The sequence below is a fragment of the Pomacea canaliculata genome, linkage group LG3, assembly GCF_003073045.1.
Source record: "Pomacea canaliculata isolate SZHN2017 linkage group LG3, ASM307304v1, whole genome shotgun sequence".
Lineage (NCBI taxonomy): Eukaryota > Metazoa > Mollusca > Gastropoda > Architaenioglossa > Ampullariidae > Pomacea > Pomacea canaliculata.
In genome coordinates, this window is record NC_037592.1 from 41,942,025 (window position 1) to 41,964,611 (window position 22,587).

Here is a 22,587-nt window from a genome sequence, read left to right on the forward strand (position 1 = left end):
GTCACCTCCATCTTACCTCCTGCACGTTCATCCTCTTCCTCCCTCTCTCTCTCTAACCCACCTCTCTGTGCGTTCTGTCTCTCTCTCCTTCCCACAATTCCTCCGCAGCCACTCTTTCTCTCTCATCTCTCTCCCTCTAACCAATTAACTAATCCCCCACTCTCTCTCTCTCTGTCGTTCGCGATTCGCCGCTCTGCTCTTTATGAAATTATTCAGTCATGAATCAGTCTGAGAAATCTTCGGAACCCATTTAAACAACATTAGTTGAAAATAGCACCACGCGCTCAGAGTATCGCTCAAATTATGTGCTCCACTGACTTCCACCAAAGTTCCGATAAGATTTTCCCCATTAGGACAGTCAGGTAATGGCTTGCCTGCTCCTTCCTTCCATGGCAAAGGTCAACAGGGGGCGGTAACTCCACTGCGCGCTCTCTTGCAAGTCTTTCACAATGAATTAGTGGCGACAGATCGCCTTTCGTGGAGCTTGCGAGTAATAATATCATAATTATAATAATATCAACCACATTTCTTCCGCTAGGTCAACTTGTACATCCTGCTATTACTTCAAGAAGTGTTTCTCGTGGGAGCTGAGTGGCTGAGGTGCCGGTGGTGGAGGTACAAAAGTCGTTGGCCAAAGCGTTCACTTCGCTCACAGAGGGGCGAGCAACTCTCGCCAAATGTCTTGCAGCGGCGCTCCTCGAATAATCGCCCAGACGCGCATTTTTCTCCTTTTGTTCAGTTCCCATGATGTACATTTTTTTTCTTCCTTTGTTCAGTTCCCATGATGTACATTTTTTTTCTTCCTTTGTTCAGTTCCCGTCATGAACGTTTTTTTTTTAATTCCTTCCTGGCGGGTTACGTCCCTTACGCGGCATGGCTGGCGGCACTGACGGCGGACACATCGCCGCGTGCTTTGTGTTCGTCCTGCAATCGCTCACTTGTCTGCTCTGACCACACCAGGGACACACCCACATGCTGGCCCCCAGTGTTTAAAGAGGCGGGTACATGCTGGTCCTTATGTTATCGCTGCTGTCACATGACATTGCGTCACATGGTGTGTCACACACGCAGTGTTATGTCACATTTTACCAACAGTGTTTACATGTTATATTCATAAATAATTATACATTCACCAGAACAATCTCTTTACCTAAAAGCTTTCTCCTAAAGTCTTTTTGTTTTATTATCAGCAGCGCATGTTCATATTCATCGGAACTGTCGTTAACACTGATTCTGGCGTGCGGTGTGCGTGCGTGTGTGTGTGTGTGTGTGATGCAAGTGTGTTGGGTGTACTGTGTGTCTGCATGTGTGTGTGTCTTGAGATGGGCAAACACGGAAAATGGAGTGTTGTTCTAAACGAATGACCGAGAGACGGAAGGAGAAAAAAACTGAGAAAACCTTGTGTTGAAGGATGGTCCCCCGGGGCAGAAGTAATGTATGACCGGCGCCATCCGTTGTCCAGCAACATTGTAGTCGCTGTCGTGACAGACCGCCGTGTGAGGGTCTGACAGGGGCCGCCATCATCCCCCAGCCCCACCACAGTCGGGTTTTGATTGTTTGCACGACATCCACAGTGGGACAGAGGGGTGGGTGCTGTCTCCTCGTCTGCTTGCCTTCCACACCAATCTTCCTTCATCGTGTGACGACAAGTTTCTTCCCCAGCTCTTGTCACAAACAGTCAGGATGCTTTAACGACTTACAGGCTCAGCTTGACACCACAACTTTCAGTATTTACCTACTTGTTAGTTCACTACACTCAACAAAACAAAACTTCGCCTGTTGCCATCTTTATACTGGAAATAAGAAAGCTGACTTCAGACGACAAGATGTCGGAAATGTGTTTGTGCCAGTGTGTCACATGTACACATAAATAGTTTGAATAGTCGGATCTCAGCTACATGCAAGGTTTGTTATGCTGAACTCAGTGTGTAGAATATTTCAAATAAATACCGGGGATATTCATCAACACGTGTCTCTGAGTCAGCAAGCCGCGAGCCTCACTGGGTGAGGGAGATGATGGTGAGGGAGATGATGATGAGGGAGATGATGTGAGAAGTGTTTGCAGTGGGTGACACTCTGAATGGCTGTCACAAGACTTATTCAAGCTCAAGCGACACTCGTGTTGTTTGTTGTTTGTGGAGGCCACTTCCGGTGTGATGGGCTGCGGGCGCTCACCTCTCCAGAGACTCATTCCTGCTTCTCGTCTCGCCTCTACCGAGGTTATCTAAGATGACTGCAAATGTGAATGTCGATCGGAAGCTCGAAAGTTTGGCTGTGGCGATTAGGCAAAACATTCCCCACGAAAAACAACTCCAATTAAGTTTTCGCCCAGCGGTGACATATAATAAATTTGGAAATACTTCATTTGGGGTGTTTATAGCTACGGGGTGGAACTCCGCCGGGCCGAGGCAAGGATTTATTCCCACAGGAAGGAGAAATAAATCTTCTTTCAGCAGAGCGCTTGATGCAGTTGCTATAAATATGCTAATAGGTTGTTGTCAGTGCTGACCACTCAGGCGTGGGGTACACTTAGCCTTTCTGCTTGTCTCCCAGTTCACGCACAGTTTAACACCAACCCTCCCCCCATCGTCGCCTTGTCTACACAGCTTTCAGTCAGTCGAGTGCCTGGGGTCAGTTGGTTAGTGTCGTGGTGAGTGTGTACGTACACACCAACCAACACTTGTCCGCAGTCAGGGAAACGAAGAAGTAAATTGTGAGGCTGTGCATTAGAATGTGTTATTAGTAGATGAGTCACACATAAACACGTGTCACTACGTCATAATCCCGTATCGGCACGTGATAAACGTCACACCTTGCCTTACTAGCAGACGTCTCACGTGACGATTGTGACTTGACTGCTACGTGATGATCACGTGATAAAACTCGTCATCTTTACGTCCCGACCGTGACGCCCCCATCCCTGTGCCAGCAGCCACCTCCCTGCCACTCAGCCTACTACGTGACGTGGCGATTCCTTGTAAGAAAGTACTTCGTCTTAAGGACGAACTAAAGATTATTTTTCTGGAACTCGCAGCATCTCTAGGGTTAGGGCTGGGGTAGGGGATCTGATGAGGAAGGTGTCCGCCATCGACTTTCAGCGCGGACCTGGTCCCGGGGGGCGGGCAGCGGCCGCCATCTTGAGCAGGCGGCGACACGGCGCGGAGATTTGAGCTCTCTGCACGAGCGTGACGTGCAATACAATCTCACGTGGAGCCACGTCCATTGCGTCACCAGTCATGACGGCTGCTCATTCTTTGCAGTTTAGCAGATAATTAAATTGCCTCCCTTTTTGTCAGCCTCCACCCACCCCGATACGGAACTCGCTTTATCTCTCTTTCTTTCTCTTTCTCTCTCTCATTGTCGGTTTGGATGTGTTCCTGCGTGTGCGCCTTTATGCACGTCTGAGTGTTTCACAGTTACTTTGGTTGCTTGTTTGTTCGTGTATTTGTATTCATGTTTGTGTTTGTCCTGCGTGTCCACCCGACCGAGAGCTCGACTACTATGACGCATGTGCTGTGGCATTGTATATCACAATCAGGCTGTTATTTCCGGTGCGTGCGTTACTGTAATGTTTACAAGACAATATACGCACATCTATATGACCACAAAACATTCCAGCAGGTGTTGTGAGACTGCGGCGATTTCACAGTGGCCTGCCAACGATTAAAGATGATCACTTGACCGGCTGCTGAAGGTGGGAGTCGGAAAGAAAGACATGAAACACATCATCACTCTCTCTCTATTAACGCTTCCGGTGCCGGCGGCACAATCAAAGGCAGGTGTAATGATTGTGATTGTCACAGCTGCAGTGAAGTCCATGGTTACACTGGAGTCCATTGACAACGCCAGAAGATGGCGAGAGCACAAGTTTTGCAGAAGTGTGAGTCATCCACCTTGAAGAGATGGTGACAGCAATCGACTGGAAGTCCGGGTAGTTTTGCACCCACCACCAACTCCACCCGTTCAATGCCTGCGACTCGCTCTTCTATCATCTGTCGCCATTCTTTTAAATCCTTTGTGTGTGGACAGTAGGAGCGATGAGCCGACGAGCTACTGAGTATCTCCTCACTGGAGAACAATTCGCTTCTGCACCCTATTGTCCGTCAGGGTGGGTCTGTCTGCAGATGTCTTCACAGTTCTGTGGTGTCCGTCTTTGTCCCACCGTCCCCAGGGGACCACAAACAAGGGGAGGTCACGTGACGTGTCACAAGCTGTGGCCTGGGCGCGGAGCCACTTGACAGACTGGAGCAGACGACCCGGGGCCTGACAGTCAGCTGACATCAAAGCGGGTGAGCGAGCATCTCCAGGTTCTCGGCGCTGATGTTTGGAGACACCTTCACATCATTATTGACTTGTTTGTATTTAGATAAACCTGGTGCACGTATTTACAGACTTGTTCACTGCCTTGGGGCAAATAAACTTGTTTACCAGCTGACTCTTTAGGGGGGTAGGGGATGTGTATGTTTTTTTTAAAGTGTTGCCCTAACTTTTTCAGGTCGCTGGGGGGAGCTATGAGTGACCTCACTTTTCTCAGAGTCAACTGTTTGAGAGAGTGGTCTCATTTCCTCTTCCTCGCTACCCTTACATCCCCACCCCTTTATGGAGTCAGGTACCCTCTCTCGCCACCTGGGTCGACTTGGGGAGTTTGCAGCGCTACGCGGGTATCGAACCGACGCGCCATTAGTCAGCACACTGACTACTCGGCTACCTCCCCCTGCTGTATGGTGTCAGAGCTGAATATACCTCAGTCTCCTCCATACTCTAAATAATTTACAGGATTATAGCCATTAAAAGGACCTCAACATAATGTCTTTCTCTGTGTCCGCCTCTCTCTCGCTCATTGACTGTTTTCCTCCAAACAGCCATCATGTTAGTCGTTGTGTCCCACTTGCAAACACACCGTGCCGTTAGCTGTATGATGTTTATTAATATAATGTTGACAAGTCACAATTACTTGTAACGGTCAGCAAGTCTACTCAAATCACACGTGCTCTTTCATCTCAGAAAAATGTTCAAATAAACGACACATGTTCAAACCACCGGCACGCCTCTTGAGCACCACTCAACCCCATCCCCGCAAAAATAAAAAGAAAGAAAGAAGAAAGAAGCCGACGGCAGCAGCCTCCTGCCGACACAACATTTGGAGCACTAGATGTATTGCGTTACCAGGATTTCGGCAACAAACAATAAACAATAAGCAATAAACAATAAACAGTTCACGTGGCAAGAAGTCCCTGGGCCTTGCGCTCACTGCGATCAGTGCAAGGGCCTCAATCGATGGCTTCACCAGCAGTTGCCTCCTCTTGTCTGCAACCATGTGATGGTAACAACCACAGTCACAGCAGTCACCCGGATGTTGATGTTTGTCGAGCTGGTGTTGATGGTTGGTGGTACGTGCTTGTGTTGGTGATTGGTGTTGGTGTTGATGCTGGTGCTGGTGTTGGGGCAGCCCAATCCCTCCCTCCACACTCCCTCTGACGGTTACTGGCATTGTAGTGACGGCAGACTTTCTGTGCTGCTGACACCGGCAGAACGACTAGCGAACCGGGGTGGACGGGTGTAGAGACGGAGGAACAGGTAAGATGATAGCGAGAAAGCAGGAGGTGTGTGGGAGGTACCCTGCCGAGCAACACGGTAATCAACGGTTGGTCTCCAATGTGGTGGTGACTGACGTCAGCAGGCGAATTCCGTTGCTAACGGACGCACGTGACGGGCGATGACGCAGCTCAACAAAAAGCACGTTTCCGGTCGCGCATGGCAAACATCGACTTTGCGCTTATCGTATGGCGGTCATCGGGTTTCCTCCATGCGCAAATGTCTCGACATGTTCTCCAGTATTCGGCATGAGAACTCCACTTGAGTGAGCATGGCACGTGCACGTGTTGTGTGCCGGGGTCATGACCTGACTTGCAGCGTGCGTGCGCCGCGTGCATTCGTCGCTTAGTGACATCATAATAATAATCATGAATGCAATATTGTAAAGCTCATACTCACACTCCTAAGGAGGATGATTAGCGCTTAAGAACAAGAATGAGACATGGACAGCATACGAAGGACAGGAAAACAAACAAATAACATCTGAACTATACAAGAATAAACAACAGCACTAACGAAGAATAAACTCAAATACAGAAAACACAAAGAGGAATCCAATAACAAAAACAAGAGCTGAGAGTAAGAGGATATTACAAAAGGAAGCGTGTGACAAAGGACTATTATGGGATAGTTTGTTGACATCAGGTGAAAGTAGACTACGCGTCCTTCCCAGTGACGTGCTCCAGAAATTCACTCATTCTCTCATTCCTCTCCTCCTTTACAAAAGAAGACGGGGAGGGAGTGTTTGCTTAGATTTAAAGGCATGTGTACAGAACTTAGAGGAGACAAACAATTTTAAAGCGCCAAATTTTAACAAAATATTTATTTAAAATTACATTTACTGTCTTGTTTGTTTTATTTACCTCCACTTGCTATTGTTTGTGACAAGTACCTCAGCTTTGATCACACTTATTACGACAGCCCTCGGCTACACACGCTTTGCCAGCGTCTGAAGTGTCCGTGTGGCGGTGTTGATGTCGGACTGTACAGTGCCAGCCACTGTCATCATTCTGTCACGTGTCTCAGTAGCCACTAACCACAGTTCCAGACCGCAGCGCCACGAGTGGCGCGAGAATGGCGCGAGGAGGCAGGAAACCCAGCCCAGACACAGAAAGAGAGAAAGAAAAATGACAGAAATTGTCTGTGACTTAAAGGTCAGAGGTGCCGCCTGACTTATGGCCAACATTAAAATTGTTGATTAAAGTTGTAACGATCAATACAAGGTTTCGTCCATGTTGAGGGTCGCGCTCCCTGCACGTGCCGTGCCTAGCAGCCAGGGCCATCACCATGGCGACCCAGAAAGTTATTGGCTGCAACCTATTGATTAGCCGTACATCGACTGACGACATTGATGGCTGAGTCTGGGAAGAACTCACAGCCTCGGTTACACATTTAACCACACCCACACTCCAATAATTTTGTTAAGAAATGTTTAGTGATTTCTGATTGGTTCTCGTTATTGTTGTTGACATCACGCTACCCCCGGCTTAAGTGGTTGAGAAAAGTGTCAGCAGTAAGTACCAGAGACTTGAAGTGCATGAGACCTGAGACCTTACACCTGAGACCTGAGACCTAGTTAGTAGGCATGACGAGTATGATGTCCTGGAAAGTTCTTTGAGTCTCTCTGAAATTCCAGTGTTATTCAGTTAACATTCCGAGATGATCCTTGGTGAAGTAACATTATCTACATTCTCATTATGAAGGTTGTCGTCGTTTGTGACTTGACCTCCATTAGAACTCACAAGACGAAGACAATGGAGGCTACAGCTTGTTAGACTGCGACAGGGAGGATAGTTAGTGAGGGCATCGTGTGGTGGCTGTCGGTAGATGGAGACCGCCCACAATTGAAGTCGAGAGTAAAATTGTCCACACCTTCACAGCCAGGCAAATCTTCAGTAATTAAAGTCTTGTTACGGGCTTTTAGAGGCTCGGGTAGAGTCAGCCACGTGTGACCAGTGCACCAGAAGTAGCAGCTGCCCCCCAGCGGAGGGGCCAACGACATCTGTGGCAGATGCACAGCATGACAGAGGATAGACAGAGGGAAACATCCGAGGTGTGGATGGGGACCAGTATCTTTCTTCTCCACCCCGCCACCTGTAGTCGAGGCTGGAGCTGGTCACCGGGTATCTGGGGTGTGGTCTTCATCCTGCTGGCGCTGGCTCTTGATGACTGGTGCAAGCATGCTGGCTGCACGTGTCCGTCCAACGTTGTACGTGATGTGTGTGAATGTCACGTAGACTTGGTTAGAAACAAAAACTAGTATTAGTGTGGATAAAGGCAAATGTCAGATGGAAATTAAAGTTTGAAATTCGGCGTTGAACTCATCTGATTCTACCGAGTGTTGCTTGAGAACGAAACACAAAATCGTACAAAAGTAGATATTTGCCGAGGTGAGAGAAATGTCACGCCACACATCGACAATGTCAGAAACAGCTTCATCTTCTCCACATGCAATACATCTCCAGGTATTTCATGATAATCACTTTTTATTTTTTGTACAGAAAATTAACTTTTGTTAATTATGTAACCTACTGATGCTGTCTAGTATCCAAGATAAATTATGTTATTATGGCATTCATAACATACAAAGGACAACCAGTAATAGACATAATAAATGTTTCAGTGTCTGTGTCTATGACAAGTGATGCCATTCAAATAATTTAAAAGACAATGAACTGTGAAAATCATCATTAAAAGTCAGGTTGATTTACCCTCTCATGCCCCTGGGCGACTCGCCACATGATTGTGCGACCATATAACTCAGTGTTGACAAAGTCTGCCTACACAGCTTGTGATTAAAGTCATCCAGTAAAAAGGTGGCACACAATGAACTGCTCACCCTGCCTTCAAGGTGTTCAGGCGAGCTAATATTGACATACGAGCTTCACTGGCCAACCTCATTACATGAAGCAGCCATACAAATGATAAACAAGACAAAACATAAAAACAGCAAACCATGCAGACAAATAAACAGAATGAACACCTCGCCTCCGAGGTGCTTTATGAGAATAACATGTCAGGAGGGTGTGAGGGCGGAAGTTGAAGAGTTGCAGCAGAGATGCACTCAGCCATCAGTGTGTGCAAGTAGTCATCTTGCCATCTGCCATCATCTGGTCAGTGTGGGCAGGTAGTCATGTGTTTATTTAACAGTGGAGGGCAAATAGTCAGCGCGTAAAAGTAGCCACGCAGCTATTTAATTAGTGTGGACAAATAATCATTTAGTTACTTAGTCATTGTAGAAAAATGTGGCAAAATGTATAGGTAGACAGAGAATTAAGAGAAGAAAAAAAAACAAAGAAGAAAGAAGAATTCATGTATTTGTCAAATGACATTTCACGAAGAACATCTCCTGGCTGCCCCTTACTGGCTAATGACTAACCACACACCCACACTCGCAGCCACCTACTGACACTGCTACATGTTCGCCTCTACATGTCCTTCCTCACTTCCAACTTGCTCAGCTGGCGCAGTCGTTGTTGGTCCTTGATAATCAACATGCATTGTCTTCCCAGCTGAGATCATCTGAGATGATGGATCCCAGAAAACTGAAATGCTCCACCTGCTAAATGACCTCTCGGTGGACAGGACTGTTTCCTTGCGGGTCAGCTATCATCTCCTTGGACTTGGACATGCTGGGCTGTAGACGATTGTCACTGCACCTCGCCACCAGGGGATCCATGTCCTGGTGATCGTTGTTCGCGATGAGACCTTTCACCTTGGTGTCATCGGCAAACTTCTCCATCCAGATGGATCCGTGACATGAGAAACAGTCGGTGGCTGAGCTCGCTATATGTGTACTCTTATTTAAGGACCTTGAGTCGGCTGATGCTGGACATAGAAGCAAATAAATCTTGTTGTTGTTGTTGTTGTTGTTGTTGTTGTTGTTGTTCAACGCCAGAATCTTCAATAGTTTTTATACTAAAACAATTGAATGCCCAAAAGGCCCGAATCCACGAATAACTGAATGCGCCTTTGACAGTCAGCTCTACACTGCAGACTATTGTCGACACAAACTCAGTCATCGGAACATTGACGATGTCTGGCTGAGTCCGTCCACTTGAGGCCAGACACGGTTCGAACCACGAAACTTCGCTCTCTCTTGTTTTAGTCTAATAACAACTTCTTTTAAATTTGTCCGGAATTAACATTCATTAACCGGAAGTCGGGAACCCTCGGTCCAGGACTGTCGACCCGCTGACATCCGGGGAAGTGGCTGTCGCTTAGTGAGAGTGCTCGCTCTTTGATGGACTCCCATCTTTCTTGACCCTTCGCTGCTCGCCATTCCCGACTCATCTTTCTCCTTCGTTCTATCTCAAGGGGCGATACTGCCGTCCAGGGGCAGATAAACTCTCGGATTAGAATGCAAATTGAATCTAAAACAGAGGCAAACATGGCCACCATCGCCTCCCTTCTAAGCACGTCCTTCTAGGCGCTGGAGAGTTCCTGCCAAGGGAGCTAAGTTAGATTGATTTCTCCTCTTGGGAAATCTGCCGAGCAGGCAATCGAGAGCAAGAATGGAGAGAAGCTGCAAGAAATGAGAGTTAGAGCGTGTAAATGATTTATGTTGAGGATCACACATCATGCGATGAGAGCTTGTTTAATAACCCCGACAGAAGTCGCCCTCAGCTGCTACGCAAACCTCGCGCCTGCTCCCCCTTCCCATCATCACGTGAGTGCAGGTGCACCCCAGCAATGCACTGATCCACGCACCCCAACACTTCACAACTTCAAAATCAAAGCTCGCACACCCGCAACCCACGACTGTTTCTTTCAAAATCAGTGCAGGTGAACCCCATGACAAATGATTTCAAAGACAACAGCGACAACAACTGTCCACTGTGTGCTGGATTCGCTGGGTTGGTTGAGTTCAGTTCACTAGTGAAAGGGAAGACAAAGTAACAACTTATTTATTATATATTCACTGGTCTCTTTGATCCCATTGAAATATGAATGGTTGACCATGTTGGGGTCTGGAGTGTTGAACTCGTAATTTGATTCCAACCGTGCCTCCTCATTTCCCATAGCAACATCGGTCAGCTGCTGCCACTCTGTCAGGAAACTGAGTGGAGACTGATGGCACCGACCGACCAAGCGTGTCAGGAGTCAGTCCACTTGCTGTGTTGAGAGGACAGCTGATACCACACAATGCCAGTAATTGCCAGACATCGTAATCGCTAACACAGCCACAATCACAGAAAAACAACCGTTGGTGTGACTGTATCCGCTTTCGCTGTTAGCGGAGAATAATTGAGGGCGGCCTGATTGGCTCATTAACAACTTGTGTAAACGATGGACAAGCTTTCAAGAGCATGCCTTGCAGAAGTGGCTAACACTTGATTCTTCATGAGTTCCATTCCCTCTTCATTCTTCTTGCTTCCAGTGATTTTGTTACAGCGATGTTTTGTGAGATCAGCGCCTTCTTCAGCCATTCAGTACAAGTATTCGAGATGGCGGCCTACAAACTGGAGACCGGTGATAGTTCATTTTCATAATAGCCAGAGCATCTGCTTTCATTTCGAACTGTGATCGATACCACATTACAGATTTATTTTTTTTTTTGGGGGGGGGGGGCGAAGGTGAGGAAGGTAACAGGGTAGAGATGAGTTGGCCGGAGTGGCAATCACCAGGGACCAGCACTAATCGTTTTAACGCATTAAAGAGACAATGTACACGTTTCGTTCCACCCGCTGATTTCTGCATCGGTCCTTGTTTTTCGCTCGGTTCAGCGATCGCCACACCGTCCGGCGACATCATCGACAATTTCTGTTTGACTAGCTCCTCCACCTCAACTGTGCATTTTTCTCTCCGGATGTTTTGCCCCTGGCGTCGCCTTACAAACCTGCGATGTCCAGGCTGGTCGGACAATCAGTTGTTTTGTGGAGGAGCAAGTGGAGCGAGGAGGAAGTGTGGTCTGGAGGTTGGCGGCGACTGTATCCCAGGTCACACCTTGTTGGCGACAAGTGTAAGCAGCGGCACGCAACACGTGCAGCAGAAATAAATGTCGTGTTTTACTGATGAGGCAGCAAGCAGCCCACCACAGGCCTCGTGATGCTGGGCTTCGTTCCCACAAATTATTTGATGGGAAAGGGGTGGTGAGGTGGTGAGGTGTCAAACAAAAACTTTTAATTTATTTTATTAGTGAGTTATTTACTATTCTATTGCTTTTTCTTTATGTTTTTTATCAGTAGATTGTTTAATTGAAGTTGAAATACTTTAATTTATTACTATGCTTATTTCATAAATGTTAACTATTTTATTATATTCTGAAAGTTATTGGTATTCTATGTAGATCAACTGCAGGCGACACACAAAGGTTTCAAACGGTGATGTCCTCCACCACAATCCTTGATATCACACCGAGGTATAACTGCCAGTCTGAGTAGTCAGCAGCATCCTGTTAACCCCTGTAGCTAGTAGCACATCATTACAAAGACATCAGTCCCAGTACCCTCCACCCCACCCCACCCCACTTCTGTAAAACTGTTCTTTAAGTGCTTTGAAGGAAACCGTGAGGGTGGGAGTACTTATGTTTCTTTGTGTATTCAGGTGATCTCCTATCTTATTCTATGCTTAGAGTAAATTAAATTAAATGTGATGAGTGGTTAAAACCATTTGATTGGAACCTTTTCTACAAAAGTTTGTCTTGCTGATGTCCTCTTTCCTGCACTGACACTGACTGACACTGACATCACAGGGAGTGCCACGTCTTCGCGGTTCTGTCTGTGGCTTCAGCAGGCTGCTGCTCCTCCTCTATCTTATGTGTGTGTGAAAGAGAGGGGGAGAGAGCATTCAGGCAAGTTTCAATTTTGTGGGAGACTTGTCTTCCATGAGATGTATCGACTGGTGTGTAACGAAGCATGGACAGATAACAGCATTCACACGAAAACAGATTTGTCAAATGTTTTTAGTTTCGCTGACTGTCAGTCGGAGTTCACAAGGATTACAAGATGTAAACACTGTGCTCCTGTCATCTTCACGCCTTGCTCCATCCTTTACCGGACCCACCTTCTGTCGCCTTACCACCCGAGTCGGTGGCATTGAGCTTACACACAAGGGTACAGGGTGGGTGCCATGATGTATGTAGCCTTATAGTTGCTGGCTCGGCGTGAAACACCAGTTCTCTCCCCCTCCACCCTTTCCACACAGGGAAGTGCGCTTTACAACTTCAATTTTAAGTATTAAAATACTTTTGCTACTTACTTTTTCTTATTCTGGTATGTTGGGGGAGGGAGAGGGCGATGTTCAATGTTTTTTTGCTCTCGTTGAGAAAACTGTGAAAGACGAAATGGTCTCGACTTGTGTACCTGTGCACCACACGACTTGCATGTAAAACACTTCACACAGAGCAGTGGGTGGGGTGGGGAGGGGGCCAAAAAAGAGAAAAGTGTGGGAGTGATCAGGGTGAGGGACACTTACACTTTCACGCCCCATTTTTTCTTGTGCAGAATCGGTGAACACACACTCTCAATAATGTATTTTCTAAGAGATAGTTCCGTGGCCCATTTTACCTCCAAATGATTTATGAATACTTCAGTTCTTTATTTCCTCCTTATTTCGCATCTTTCTAGACACATCGAGCAAATCCGGCATCTCATGCGCGGAGTGCTGTAATACCAGAATAGTGCTGAGTAGTGTAGTACAGAATAGTGCTGTAATACCATAATGGTGCTGTAATATCAGAATAGTGCTGAGTAGTGTAGTTACCAGAATAGTGCTGAATAGAGTGATATCAGAAGTGCTGTAATATCAGAATAGCGTAATACCGAAATAGTGTTTTAATACCAGAAGTGATGAATAGTGTAAGACCGGATTAGTGCTGTAACCTCGGAATGCCCATAACCAGTGTGAAATTAGTTTAATTTAGGTTCTTTGATAGCAAGCCGACCTCCTGTACTCCCTGGTCTCACCTGCTTGCTACAACAGTGGAGACTCGTGGGGTGGAGGTCATAAAGGGTGGAAGCGGAACCAAAGGCACCCTGTCTGCACCGAGAAGCACTAAGTGACTTATTTCCTCTTGCATTGCAAGACTTGCACGGCAGCGCCCCCTACTGTAAGTGGACACGGAATTCAGCAATCAATTGCCTCATCTGTGCCGACGGTCCGTGACAATGGCGCGGTGCCAGCGAGGAAGTCTTTACCTCTCCATCACCAGAGGAACTGCGGCACGAGCGGCGAGTAGCACGAACGAGTTTTATAACGAGTTTGCTGCCGTCTCCTGCTTCTGCCCGTCAGCTTCAACAGCGCCTACGACTGTCTCCATCTTGTCTTCACTCTAAAAAAAAAATACAGCTTTTCTACGAACACGCGCACACAAACGCTTGATGGTTGATTCAGGCGTGAGTTAATCAATATGCGAGTATGTACGCGAATATTTTAGCTAAGCTGCTCTTCTTTCATAAAACTCATATGTACACAGTAATAGCGGATAATAAACTATTAATTACTTTTGGTTCGCTCTCGTGTAAGAAATTTCCTTGTCATAGCTTTCATTAATCTCAACACAACCATCGACGGCACTTTCACAATGTTTGTCACAACTCACAAGACACATAACGCAGCACTAAATTAATGCCTAGCAACAGAATAAATTACTACAGCTGTTGTTATCCCACCAAGGCCGTAGCTAAAATACAGGTTACTATATAGTAAGACCGTACACTGTGTCGGTTGGTCACATCACGACCAAACTCAACGTACGCCGGTCACACCAAAGAGTTGAGGAAAGACGACAGGGCAAGGGAGGTAATAAGCTACTCATGCTAGTGAATGCAGTTCTGTAATATGTTTGTCTCCCTTGCATCGAAAAATCTAGTCACCGAGACGTGGAACTTTCCTGTATCTGCTCAAGCTTGTGAAATAGGAGCAGCCAGCTTGCCAAGCTAAGTGCTGCAGTTGTCTGAGTTGTGAAGGTAGTGCATTTCTCATTTCACACGTTCAATTATATTCCAGAACACTTGTTTGTGATGCTACTCTCATGTACGTCTCGCACAACCACAAACTCTAAAGTCTCATTTTTACACACATTTTTCTTGCATAAGCAATGAAATCAAACAAATGAACTGAAAAAAAAAAATAAATAAAAAAGAAATTAAGCAATTTTCTCAATTTAGAACAAACCACATATAGTTTTTTTTTTTGTTTGTTTTTGAGTAGATCTTGAAATATAAATTGAGGTGCCTGAAAAAAAACCATACCATAAATTTATACTGTGGTGATTGCACATTCTGAGTACAAGAAAACTTGTGTAAGTGACTGGAATGTCAAGCTAAGGACATTTAGCACAGAAAATATTTAATAAAAACAACTGAACAGCAAATGACGACTATCTTGACAATACCTCCAAAAAAATCTTGGAGAAAGTGTTGCGATCAGGAATTAGGTTGGTGCAATTGTGAGTGCCACCTGACAGTTTACCAAAACACCACAAGGCAGCTGCATAAGCACCATGTTTCCTTCATGAAATTTTCTAGGCTGACGTGATGGTTGTTCCCTATGTAAAATGCACGCACTACTCATCAAAAATAGACAATTTGCAAATATTACTCATCAATATACAACAATAATATCTAGAAGAAATGTAGGATTGATGGAAATCTCTTTGGCCATTCTCAAGAAGGCAAAACACAAATAAAATCCTTCGATAGCAAAAGCTTCTCCTGATTGTTCTACAGCATCAAGCACAAAGGCAAAGCCCTAGCAGCCTTGTTGACTGTGCAAATAAATTAAGATCAAAAGAAAATTGCACGACTGAGAAATAATTTTCTGAATGGGCTTGGTGTACCTCACCATAGTAACCCATGACATGACCGCCATAAAATAATAAAAGTATTTATAAAGTGCCCACACTTGCGACAGTATAGGCCAGAGGTAAATGGCATGGTGTACTTTGCTATATGATGGGGGAGGGGGTTGAAAAGGCTGCAAGGGGGCAGTCACCCCCTTAAAGATACTGAGGAGGGAAGAACGTTCACTTTTAGCATGAAGTTTGCCCCCCAAAAGCTGAGGATCTTCCTATGTCGTTTGATGTGACACGACTGCCATATTCTAGACCTACTGGCCTCTGCTTAACAAAGTCACAATGGAAAACCCTGCCATTCTGTGCGTTTCCTCCAGTCCCCTTAGCGTCTAGCTGGGTCAAGTGACTGGAGTGAAGTCATTTAAAAACAATTCACCAATCTGTGCATGCTGAATTCTAAGAAAATAAAATTCCATTAAGCTTGCAAAAACATTACAAAACCAAAGCACAGACCAATGTTGCAGCCCACACATGTAGGTAAAATACATGTTCTGAAACTGCTGGGGAAAAAATAATAATAATTTTAAAAAACACTACAATGACATAAACTAGCAAATCTGTCCAGCAAAATAGTCACCACCACCTTGTCCCCAAGCAAAAACGCATATGAATAAAGTGTGCTGAAAATCTGACAATATGAAATGTGTGGGATGATGATGATGACTGTAATGATGACTGGGATCTTTTTTTGAGAGTGCAGAACAATTTGTAGCACATCCATAAGAACAGTAATTCAGGATATATGCAGTGAATATATAAGCACATATGGTTACTGAGTCAACACTAAAAACCACTGAAAGACAGTTAATTCACAAAAAATACATTTAACACTACTTTTGTCATCTGCAAAAGGGCAGACAGAAAATGCCAAGATACTGATGCAAGTGAAGAATTATTAACAAAACAATTTAGTAACAGCTGCAGCTGCCAATACAAACAAACAAACTGCTACTGCTTGACAAGTCGATGTTTAGCAAAAGCTGCACAAATGATGGTGCAGACAAGAAAAGATTTCACTGCTAGTGTACACTAACTTTTTGATACTAGCAAGTGCTCGAGCAGGCACAAAATTAAGAGCTGCAGCAGACAGGGGCACCAACAAATGTGAAGTGCCAGTGTGAGTAGCAGCTAAAAAGTGCATATCCTAGTGCTAATATTCATCCATCATGACAAAGAATGCCCCTAGTCTAGTTCTGGTCCCAACAGTGTACATCTTTAAATAAATGTCAAAGAAAAAAGGAAAAATGGAAATTGACAATACTTGAGGTTCACATCTCTGATTGGAGAGATTTATGTTTTTTCCCAGTTACATGCACAATAGGATCAACAGGGATATAGATTGTACAATAACCTCTTCTGTTCCATCACTCTTACACTGCCTTCTCCAGCCATGCCTTACAAAACATCCAATAATTGCTTTTTTGTCATTTGAAGTTAAAAGTCATTCAGGATGCTAGAACAGGCTGCATGTGTATGATAATTCAGCAATCCTATCTCTGTCATTCAGTTGAACGTGGAAAGTCCAAAAACCATGTTTACTCATAAAATTCTGAACTGTAAAGAGTTTGGCATCAAGATTGCCCTTCCATACTGTGATGAGGGATAGGGGTGTGTTTCAAGTACAGATTCAATAATGTTCAAGAATTCAGCTGTTACTCAAATAACACATTTGAAATAAACAGCACATATGCTGAACTTGTTAAGTAAATGACTCAAAGCAAGAACCTGAATTGTTTTCACAACAAAGCTAGTGCATGGATCAAAGCAAATGACTTGCTGTGAAACGTGTGACCTTCTGCCCCTGATTTCTTTTTAATACCTTACCCAACATGCACCTGGTTTTGAAGAACTAGGGCACTAGGCCGATGTAAGCTCTTGTTAATGCAAAATCTCAAATGTGAATGTCTTCACCAGTCTTCACCTTAACCCTGAAAATAAGTGTTAGAATTTCTTGGATTTAAATGAAGTTTTATGCACAAAACTAAACAGTGCTTAAATTGCTTAGATTGTAACACAAGTCTTAAATATAAAAATGAACAGTGCTAGAATTTCTTGAATTATACAAGAATAAACACATTTCTAGCAGAAATAATCAATAATTCCTTAATAAATAATTCCTGTCATCAAAAGGTTTAAGAATAAAATATCATACTCTTTAAAAAAAAAATGTAGCAAATGGAAGTTACAAACATTCCAAGTGACCCATTTACCTTATATATACACAGAAAGCAGCAAAATATGTGATGCAGCAGTGCCTTTTACATGCTTTTCAAACCACCAATGGGCTGACAAGATTAAGAAAAAAAACACCTAGAAAATTAAAGATTTTAAAACACGTTATGACAATTGTATTCTGCAGTTTTTTCTTTGCTAAAGAATCACAATACCTCTTCTGAAGACTTACTCCCTGTGAAAAAAACACATTTTGTTTACTTGCACATCTGTGCACTATACAAGTACAAACTCTCTATGTTGCACTCTCTCATACATAAGCATATGGAAGCTAGAATTCTCTCTCAGATGGACTTTGTACAAGTACATAGAGTAGCTGATATTTTGAGGTAAGAATGTTAGTTGGGTAAAGGTTTAATCAGCACGGTCATCAGCTTGGCCTCATTGCTACATGGCATGTTGGTGACCATTGTCAGATGGTTGCTACGACTACAGACAGTCACATCTGAGGTCTCAACTTGCAGTACTCTCTCTTCATCATCCGATATGACAAGTGCAGCTTGGATGCGTGCCTCCCCATTGACCAGTGCTGACTCATGACAATACACATGTAGTGTCCAGCAATCATTTGACTTGCGGTATGTTATCTTCCACTCCCCCTCCCGCTGTGCACATGGAACTGGACCCACATAAGTGCGCACATCAACCTGAATGCCAAAGCGTAGAGTATTCTGCATGCGAACATTATCAACTGTTAAGTCTTTGTAGTTGCGTGGGTGGTAGAAATCACTATTAAATGATATGTCTAGATCAGCCTGTGATGGGCAGAGGGAACGAAAGCGATATGCCAAGTTGATAAATTTGTGAATCAGATCCTTAGACCCTTCATGTGTAGCAAGAACTCCTGTCTCCACCTTAAACAAGCAATAAACAGAAACATCAACATATGACAGTATACAAAGCAGAAAAATACAACATTGACATGCTGACAATATATTCAGCAGGAAACAGAACATCAAACACACACCAGTATATACGGAGGGAAGTCTAGTGTCAAACAGACGCTAGTATGCATAGTTAATTCACATAATTTTGCAGTGACCAAATGATTCATAATTAATGATTCAATGATTCATATGATAACTATAACTGCAAGCATTCCTAATGTTTTAAACAAAATATTCTTTAACTCAAGGTTACACTACGTGATATTCTATACCACTGTATATACTCATAATAAGAGGTGGACTTGTACATTAGTGCAGTGGTAAATTTTTGTCTCAAAAATCAGATTTATGAAGTGAACACTCATTTTAAATTACATAGTGCATGCTTCATAAAATCTCATTCATGATGTGACTATCTAAGCATGTCTGCCATGTATTTTAATGTGACAATGTCAAGAACAATTTTGCCTTGAGCTGTAAGGCAGCTGTACATGCAAGGCAGGGGTGACTGCTTCTTAAAAGCATCATCAAAAAAAACAAACCTTATACAACTGATGCACCATCATCTGAGGAAAACGGATCAAAGGCAACAACTTCTTGGCATTGGTCTCCATGTCAAGCAGATGGCTCTCATGAAGCAACCACCTCTCCAGAGCATGGTACAAGGTGTACTCATTGGAAATGACCAAGTGGGGGTCACTGAGGATGTCACTGAGAAAGTCAATGTCCATGTTCAGCCACTCAGGCAATACAATCAGCTGCTCCATGTTCCAGGAGATGGTTTTGGTGCAGGAGTCAATGAGCTCTCCCATGTGCAGGGCTTTGGCCCAGGAATACCAGTTCAAAGCATTGCGCACTTTGGGGACTGAGTGTTCTCCACCATGTACTGCGTGCACAGAGCTTTTAGTGACATGACGCTGTATTTGTCAGCTAGGCACAGAATGCCCACAGCTGACTCCACGCAGATGTTTATTTCAGCCGTGTACAGAAACTTTAGAAAAGGTTCAAAGTGTTGTTGGCACTCCTCGGACTCTTCCAGGTCTACTTCTGGGAGACCAGCCTGCTGCCAACGCTTGTCATAAAGCATGGTGCGGAAGACCTCACTGGATTTTGCAAGGACAAATTTATGGGCAAAGAACTTCTTGGAGCCAACCTTGAGTACCAGGTCACTGATATCCTCCTGGTTGAAGAACTGTGAAACATTTTGGATGAAGTTGTTCTCATCTCTTAATGTACGAGGTTCTGATGAATAATTCAAAGACAGAGAGGAATGTTCTGCATGATCACTGTCCATTCTCTGAAACATTTAACAAACCACACAAAACATAAGAACATTCTCTGGAACATTGAGCATATCAAGCACAACATAACAACATTCTCTGAAACACTAAAATACCACATACAACATAACAACAGATGGAATAATTTACCCATGAATATACAATACAATACGACTTTATTAATCCGCAAGGGCAATTACAGGTATGATGACACGCCAGCACACAAGAGGGAAGATTATGTAAGAGATTAAATATGAATATGAATATGACTTTATAATGAACCAAACTGCCCATTAACTGTCTCATGGGGGGAAAGGGGAGAAGAATGGAGAGACTGCAAACTATCTGTTTTAATCAAAGTTGTAGCTAGAACTGATCTCGTACTATTTTCAACAATTGTCAACACAAATGACTTTGCAATTTAAGAAGCCCTTAATCAGCAAATGATTAAAGCAAAATTGAAAAGAATACCTAATATTAAATTAAAAGCTTCTCTTGCTTTTATCTACATCCTAAAACAAACAAATATCATGACATCTAACAACAAGTGACTGCAAAGAAAGATACCTTGCCACACAAAATAAGTATTTTGTGACACAAATAAATCTAACACAAGAAACACCTCCTCCCTCTGAGAAAATACAAAACAAACAGAAACAACAAAATGTACACACTTTTTCCTCTATATTATGTACTTTGCATACATGATAATACACCCACAAATACCATACTGAACATATGAGCTAATGTTTCACAGGTATTCCTAAAGTATCAAATGTAGACTGGCAAGTGAGAAAAAAATTGTACATTAACAATAATGATCAATATTTTTACTATTCTGTAAAACCAACAGAGATTATAAATAACAATTTTCTACTTTTAAAAATGTATAATGGCAGTTTAGTGAAAACCAGCACCATAAAAGTCTACTTTGAACATCAATTACATAACATATATACTGACTACATCACAATGCTCTACAAAAGAACACCCTTCCTCTTCCCTGCAAGATTATTTTTCGATTTACTATAATGACTCAAATGGAAGAGGTGTACTAGCACACAAACAGTCCTTGTGCCTTACAACAAATTATTAATAATCAACAAACTAGCAAACAAATCAAATAACCGATGTCTGTCACAGATGTACAAATCAGTTTCTTCTTTGCTAAAAAAACTGCATAAGCATATCACAGATCTACCTGTCCACATGCATTTTTCTTTTCCTGTCAAACACCTGCAAGTACTGCCCCACCCCTACACATACGACTTAAGACTTACAGTAAGCGGATATCCGAAAAATGAACTACAGATGTGGCTTGCCTGAGACCACGCCTGTCAGACTTTCTGGTTGTGTTGATAGAATGAAAACCTTTATATCCCAAAGTTTTCTTTTTTTAAAAATGTGAACCAAAACCCTACATGCTCCTACAGTCAATCAAAGCGTTAAGTCTACCTGAACTAAACAACCGCCCAGGTAACCATGCAGGCAGCCTTACCTGGAACACGTGAAACATTGGCACAGATTCTAAATGTTTACTGGACCGCTAGGGATAATTTCTTTGTGAAGACTGCATTTATACTGCAGACGTGGGAAAGGTGCCTGCGTCCGTTATGAGCCTTGCCGTGTGCGTGTCGCCATTAAAATGTTTTTTTTTTTCTTTGCTCACCGAGGTGCACTGCTGTGTGTGAAGAATGGCGATGATGTGAAGGCCACGTTTGACCGATCCTCGTGAGAATGGCCTCATCAAATGGCAGTCGTACCTGTGACTCACCATCACGCGCTGAGGCTTTTAATGCCGTGGACCTTCAACTGACTACATGCAAATGACAACACAAACAAAAAGAGAAACAAAGGGAGTCTGGAGTATGTTCACGGGACCCTTATTCATGATCAATTGATAGTGTAATAACTTAAGTAAGTGGTTTGATGTTCAGTCAAGTTGGCGAGCGGCCATGAGAGCCACGTTGAAAGACTGAAACCCGACACAAACGGTTCTAAAACCACAAACAAAAGCCAAACAGGTTTGCCAAACAGCTTGAGGAAAGTTTGTAGTGTGTCAAACGGAAAACAGAAAAAAGTGGGCTGTTCCGGACAAAATCCTGCTTCGAGTTTCTCGTGTGTCCGCACCTTTGGTCTTCCTTGGCACTATTCTTCCCCAAAGAACAAAATCAGCAATTCAACGATATACATAGAAGCCAAATGATTTTTTTAAAAAAATCAAATCTGTCCGTTGTTTTGAAAACAATTCTCTGCTCTTGAGAAAGTAGCCCGATTATTTACACAAAGAGGTTTGAAGATTTGGATAAATAGGATGGAAACAAAGAAGTCATCCTCTCCTATTCCTTCTGAATGCATGTTACATTCTGGAGAATCTGCCTACTTCTCAACAGTTGTAGTGCCATTTTCGCTAAGCGTTTTGCTACATAAAAACTATTTTTGGAAATAAATTATGACAGAATTATATTAGAAATGTTGTATTTAAAAACGTTTATCAAAGGCTAGTAAAATGAAGCAAGGTCCAAGCAGTTCCCATGCTGCAATAAAACTGCAAGCCATGAAGCTGTCACCACGGGACAACTTTCTGTCAGTAGTGCCCGCTGTCGTCCTGTCAGCCAAGTCTGCACGTCCACCCATCGCGCCGATAACGAGATAACGCGAGTCATCGCTGGCACCGATGTCTTTACATAACATTGTTAGTACATTCTGTGGACCCCACTGGCACCTTAATGTATCGTGAGATTCACTCGCGTCCATCCATATCATTAATCATTTACACCCCGCATTCCAGTTATCA

General features: G+C 43.7%; 1 protein-coding gene across 1 annotated transcript; it reads right to left on the minus strand.

Moving 5' to 3' along the window:
- Positions 1-14,552: 14,552 nt before the first annotated feature.
- Positions 14,553-21,931, minus strand: LOC112560669 (BTB/POZ domain-containing protein 17-like). The gene is given in 4 exon segments (XM_025232678.1): positions 14,553-18,477; positions 19,053-19,366; positions 19,369-19,807; positions 21,460-21,931. Coding segments are annotated over 4 exon segments (1,377 nt in total). The 5' UTR covers positions 21,568-21,931; the 3' UTR covers positions 14,553-17,961.
- Between the last annotated feature and the right edge of the window lie 656 nt (positions 21,932-22,587).